The sequence below is a fragment of the Arabidopsis lyrata genome, assembly GCF_000004255.2.
Source record: "Arabidopsis lyrata subsp. lyrata unplaced genomic scaffold ARALYscaffold_433, whole genome shotgun sequence".
NCBI lineage: Eukaryota > Viridiplantae > Streptophyta > Magnoliopsida > Brassicales > Brassicaceae > Arabidopsis > Arabidopsis lyrata.
Window position 1 is genome coordinate 1 of NW_003302257.1, and position 6,511 is coordinate 6,511.

Here is a 6,511-nt window from a genome sequence, read left to right on the forward strand (position 1 = left end):
ACTTCTCTCTCTGTTCAAGAGAGCAACGAAAAGGAAGCAGCTCCCGAAGAGCATCAATCTCCATACCAATAAAATCCGAGGGCATGTGTGTCAATAATTCCGAGAAAAAACGGACACCTTCTGCCTTTATATCCTCCATATGATTTAGACAATTGCCATTTGGATCAGAAATCTCATGAATAGAGTTTTGAGCATTTCTTTCCTTGATAGCATTGTAGAACGTCTTGTTGTTCTTATCCCCTATATTTAGCCAATGCAATTTAGATTTTTGTTTAAGGAAACCCTCCTCTAGACCCGCTAGTTTCTCCCATCTTTCCACAGCGGAGGACTCGGCGGCAACTTCTAACGGTGATGGGTTTGATAGGGTGCTCAACTGCCGCACACGTAGCTCTTCAAAAGCTTCTGCAGTTTTTTGTGAAATGTCTGACAGAGTGTTACGACTTAGATCCCGTAGAATTGGTTTGAGAAACTTCAGTTTCTTTGAGAAGCGAAACAATGCTGAAGTAGAATGAAACAATGCTTGAGAATCTCTCCAATAATCCTCCACTTGAACAAGAAACTCCGGTTGAGACGCAATTACATTTGAGAACCGGAATGGCCCTTTCGGTTTCTGAATTCCGGAATCCAAGAAAAACTTACCCCGGAGATGGTCCGAACACCCCCCAGCCTCCATTACACAATAAGCATGTGGAAACTCTCTAAGCCATGTATCGTTATGTAGCACTCTGTCAAGCTTCTTACAAATGATTCCATTCTCTTGTCTATTGGACCAAGTAAAGATAGGACCATGAGTTCTCATGTTTAAAAAAGAGCAGGACCGTACAACTTCTTGAAAATCCCTCATCCCCGACGAAACCATGGGGTTAATAGCAGAATTTGAATGCTCCTCAAGGTCTAACGTCTCATTAAAATCACCCAATACAGACCATGGCTTGCCTCGGATCACTGCAAGGTCGTGTTGCTGTTGAATATCTCTCCATAGCTCCTGTCTCTCCTCTGGTGTGTTAAAAGCATATATGAATGAACACCAAAACTCCTCTTCTACTCCGTGCAACTTGATATTGCAAGTAATCATTTGCCCACTTTTAAACACAACTTGCAATTTAGTGTCTTTACACCATGTCACCCATACTCTTCCCAATCTACTGAATTCATAATTGCTCTCAAACCTCCAATCTCCAAACGTTCTCTCCTTCACAACAACAGCTCTGTTTTCTTTAATTTTTGTTTCAAGTAAACATCCAAATTGAAAAGAATTCTTCTGAATCCACTCTCTAACAACACGTTGCTTTTTAGGCTTATTGAGACCTCGAATATTCCAAAAGAAACCTGACATCAATGTTTGGCTTTGGAATTCTTTCTTCTGAGATTGCTTGAGACCATAGCCCTTGCTTTTTGAGAATTTTCAGATAGAAACTTGTGAGAGTTTTTTGAATCGCGAGGTAGCTGCACCCGCAAACCCGTTGAATCTTGACTTGATGAATTTTTCTGAGTTGTCACTGCAGCCTCCATTTTCAACGACTTTTCAGAATTTATTTCTTGAAGAAATTCACCTTCCTCTTGGTTATCCCTCAAGATATCAAACCGGGTAGGAGAAATTATACGAACTTGACCATAAACCAGACTTTTACCCGAAGCTTTTGAGCTTTTTCCTCCTGAGTTAGGAACATCTTGCCATTTTACTTCTTGAATTTGATCGAGTTCCTTCAACCCTTGTGAAACAGGGGATCTTGTTTCCACAGCCTCGCCAACCGTTGAGTCCGCAACGTGTTCTTTGTCTCCCTCCACCCGTGTGATCTCTTCTCCACCTGTGTTCTTTGTCTCCCTTACAGTTTGCTCAACAACAACATTTGAAGTGACTGCTGTTGTAGCATTGACTGCTGTTGTAGCATTGACTGCTGTTGTGACTGCTGTTGTAGCATTGACTGTTGTTGTAGCATTGACTGCTACATTCAAAGCGTCCGTTCGCAGCTCCGAACTAGGCACCGGGGATCCAGAAGCTCTAGGGGATCCAACTCGACCAATTTTAGCCATACAACCATCATCTGGGTGACCCCACTTCTTGCAAAACCCACACCTTTGAGGTAGCCAAGGGTATTCATATTCAACGCATATTTCTTCTCCTCTGACTTGGAAATAGTAAATCTTTGGTAGCTCTTTTGACAAGTCAGCTTCAACAAAGATCTTTGCTTCATCAAAACTTGTGACCAGCTCCGTGTCCGGATGCAGCCTCTTCGGTTCACCCACAGGACTTGCAAGAAAACTCAGACCAGGCCACGTAAACATCGAATACGGAACATTTTTTATTTTGACCCACAAAGGCATCGTTTTAATCTCTGGTTGAGCGTCCTCCACTATTGGAGTCCATTTCGACATCATCATTGGCTGCTCACAGATATTCCACATGCCTCTCCTCAGCGCACGCATCCTCGCGGAGACGTTACGGATCCGGAACTTCACAGTGGTGGAATTTACTTCATAAACGTCAATCTTAATACTCTTATCACCCAAGTTCCATATCTTATTAACTATGACATGGATCTTCGCTACATGGGGAGCTGTACCTGGGAATCTACCTATTAAGAAATCCTCCCACAAGGGAACAGAATCATCCAAAATTGTATCCGGAACGGCCACCGTGGCCTTGCCATCAACTGTTGAAACATTCACATCAAATTTAGCAAGACTAGGTCTGCTACCAACAACATTCGCATACGATTTTGGACTTGGAACCTCCTTCGATTGGCTTGAACCCGACACTGCCACCTCTCCTACAATGTCCACCATCCTGGAAAAACCCGGCGGCTGACCGCCTGAAAACCTTCTTGCGTGGAACCAACGACAAAAAAACCCTAGTCGCTTAGAAAATCGCCTCCTGCTGACGTGTCATTATTTTTTTTTCTTCCTCTTCCCGTTCCTGTTGACTTGACTGTTCTATACGATATTTTTTAATTGGGCAAGTGATCAATATAGTATAATTCTCATCTCATATATCAACACTAGAATTTTAAAATGGGTTTAGACTTTTAGTTGCTTGACCATAATTTTTTCTCTTCTTCTTGGGATGACCAAGATATGTCTAGGACGAGATTCGTTTGATTGAATACGCTTTAAAAGTTTGGATTTTTGGAACGATTGGAATGGAAGAACAAGTTCATCAAAACATTAAAAAAAAAAAAAAACATACAAAAATAAGAATTCTTTCAACTTATAAGTTCTTCAACTAAATAAACTTCAAAACTTGGTAAAATCTGCAAGAAAGTTGAGTTGACAGTTTGGAAGAAGAGAAGCAAAAGAAATAAGAGCTACAAACACCTAAATTAGTAAATACCCTTACTTACTAATCTCTAAGACATTGAATGATATCCTTAAAACAAACATCGGAGCCGGAACATTCACGGAATGATGGCAAATGGACATGAAGCTCCTGATTAATCAATCAGAGCCTCTATGTCTTAACATGGTCTCATGAAATACAAAGACACACAAAGATCTCCTTAACAGAACTTCCAGTGGTTGTCACAGTTAACACATGTAACATAGGTCGTCATTGGCTCATCAGCACTTCTTGTTTGCATCTGATAGTAGGTGCATTTGCGTTGACCACACCGCCCGCACTTGAACTGTTCGGTAGATGCTTTTGCTGCAAGACCACGCTCGCAATCAAACAGGGCTTTCTCTTTGATATGATTGTTCTCTTGTTTCCTCTTGTCGCTTGCCATTTCTTCAGCAGACAATGTGATGAGTTTCTCCGGTGAAATCTCCCCGGTGAGAACCCTCCTTCTTAAGTCCGGGTTGTTACCGTCCCTCAGGTTGAACATACAGTTCCAAGATATTCACCTATTGCTATCGAGAACTTCAATTTCGAAGTTGGGGATTAATGCGCCATATGTCTTGAAGAATTTAGCCAGCTAGACTTCCACTGGCCAATTTGGAATGCGGTCACCTGTTCCATTTTAGTTGTATAACTAGATGGCATTCTAGTTGTCCATTGTGTAGAGGATGAAGTCTGCAGTTCCCTATATGTTTATGTGATTAATAAAACTTACGTTGTCATTTTGAATTAAATAAAGATGTTTTTTTTTGTAAATAATGAAACCTGAGCTGTTGAAATAAACTCACATTGTATCGGATCCATTGTTATGACTTATGAGCAACCAAACCTCGTCCATAGGACGCGGAACTTCACAAGAAGATAATATGATTAAGACATTGTAAGAAAACCTCGGTAAAAACTAACGATACCGTTGGGAATTCAGTCCTTGATTAAACCTGCAAAAGAGAAAAAGCTTTAATGAGAAGAAGAACAAGAGCAAAGAAGAAGAGAAGTGTTCACTAGAAGAGGAGCCAAAGAAGAAACAAAGTCTCGTGACTGAAGAAGAAGAAGAAGAAGAAAGTTAACGAAGAGAATTGTGTGTTTTTGTCACAATTAAGAAGGCTTGGGCTGGAGTTAAAGCCCACATAGTATTTGGGTTTTGGTTACTCATTGGGCCATTAGTGGAGATGAGTCCAAAATATGTGTTGTGGTTTGTTTAGCTTGCAATACATTTTTTGTACTTGAAGTCTTTGATAAGTTTGATATAACTAGCAAAAAAATTATTAATCAAACTAGAAACAAATTTATTAGGCTTTTGCTGAAAAAAAAAAAAAATTATTAGACTTTGACTCAAATCAGTATATATACCGATATTAAAATAGAAATAAATTTATTAGTCAAAATAGCAATAAATTTATTAATCTTTGACTCAAATCAGTATATATACCGATATTTATAAATGGGAAAATATAAATAAAATAACAATGAGTTTACATATAGTTCTCTATTTATCCTCTTATTTGCTTTTAACGCAAGTGGCCATTGGAAACATTGATGTGAGATTTCATAACTTTTAGTTTGTTTTTTGATTCTTTCACTACAGGAAATGTGGGTATTAATAGCGGCCGAAAAACGCAATTATTCATCTACCATAGCGTTTCCTTAAGCGCTCTGACATCGCCCGTTATAGAAAGTCGGACACTTTTGATAGCGGTTTTTAGTTGTGCAATAGTTAAGTATACAACGATAGCGTTGTCTTTTGTGCAATTGTTAATTTTTATAATAGCATGATAAAGATGTTATTAAAACTCGTTAATTAGATTTTACCTATAGCAAAGATAGCATCTGTTTTGTGTTATTAGTTTGTTTTTAAATTATTCAAAATAATAAATAATTACGAATTATATTTTAATTTAAATATAATATTTGTAAAAAAAAATTAATTTCGAATATTTGTAGAAACAAAAATACCATTAAAATGTTTAATAACCCATTTCAATTTTCATTGTTTACAACAACCACAAACATACCTATCAATCTACCACTAACAAGCCTTCACAATCATCCCTAACATAAGCACTATCATCATCAAAAGCTTCATCATCCAAATCATCGACTTCTTGTACAGGCAAAGGTGCACCACCTAAATCCTTTTCTGTTTCCAATTCATGATAGCCTCTAGCTGGTGCTCTCATAACAACATACCAATTTGAATTATCATCTTCCCTAGAATAGAAAACCTGTTTTGCTTGAGAAGGTAGAATGAATGGATCTTTCAAATAGGCTGTTTGGTTCATATGAAGGTTAACAAGAGTGAAACCATCTTCCTCCTTCACACCATTCCCTGTGTTGGCCCAATTGCATCTAAACAGCGGCACTTTGAACATGTCATAGTCCATAAGTAAAATCTCCTTTATCACTCCATAATATGTAAGCACATTAGCGACTTGTCTCATATCTCGAGCACTTGATCTACACATGCTAAATGCTTCATAAGTTATGCCACTGTTTTGTGTCTTCCGCTTAACCGCATCTGTATGAAACCGTTGCCCATTAACGATAAATCCTTTATGTGCTAAAGCAACATTTCTTGGTCCAAATGCCAACCACCTTATCTCCTTAGAATGACTATTTCTTGAGTCTGAATGAATCTGCAACAGCAAAACATGATCAGGAAGCTAACAATTAATCTGTGCCAAGAAAACCAGACATCAAGCTACAAGCTAAGCTAACCAGTCATTAAGCAAAACGTGATCATGAAGCTAACAATTCTGTGCCAAGAAAACCAGACATCAAGCTACAAGCTAAGCTAACCAGTCATTAAGCAAAACATGATCATGAAGCTAACAATTCTGTGCCAAGAAAACCAGACATCAAGCTACAAGCTAAGCTAACCAGTCATTAAGCAAAACATGATCATCAAGCTAACAATTCTGTGCCAAGAAAACCAGACATCAAGCTAACCAGTCAATCCAATATGAAGCTGAAGTTCTCTACTATTAAAGACGACAAACTTCTAAGAGAAAAGAAGGGGAAAGGAGTAGAGAGTGAAACTGACTCTGTGAAACTCAGATGAGGCACCTAAAGAGATGCGTCTAGCTACACTAGATATTTTTGCTGGATGTGGTGGCCTCTCTTATGGACTAGAAAAGGCGGGTATGTATTTATCTCTGATCATACACTTTATCTTTCAAA

General features: G+C 38.6%; 2 protein-coding genes across 2 annotated transcripts in view; one reads left to right on the forward strand and one right to left on the reverse strand.

Annotated features, from left to right (window-relative positions):
- Positions 1-1,380: 1,380 nt before the first annotated feature.
- On the reverse strand, positions 1,381-3,816 carry LOC110224374 (the record flags this gene model as incomplete). The annotated part of the gene is made up of 1 exon (XM_021010383.1): positions 1,381-3,816. A coding segment is annotated over exon 1 (1,407 nt), but the record flags the coding sequence as incomplete, so codon positions are not given.
- Positions 3,817-6,405: 2,589 nt separating this feature from the next.
- The window catches only part of LOC9298561 (DNA (cytosine-5)-methyltransferase 2), an 809-nt gene continuing 703 nt past the window's right edge, over positions 6,406-6,511 (forward strand). The window contains exon 1 of the mRNA XM_002862438.2: positions 6,406-6,472. Coding sequence (XP_002862484.1) covers positions 6,406-6,472 — 67 coding nt within the window. The remainder of the gene's footprint in view (positions 6,473-6,511) is intronic.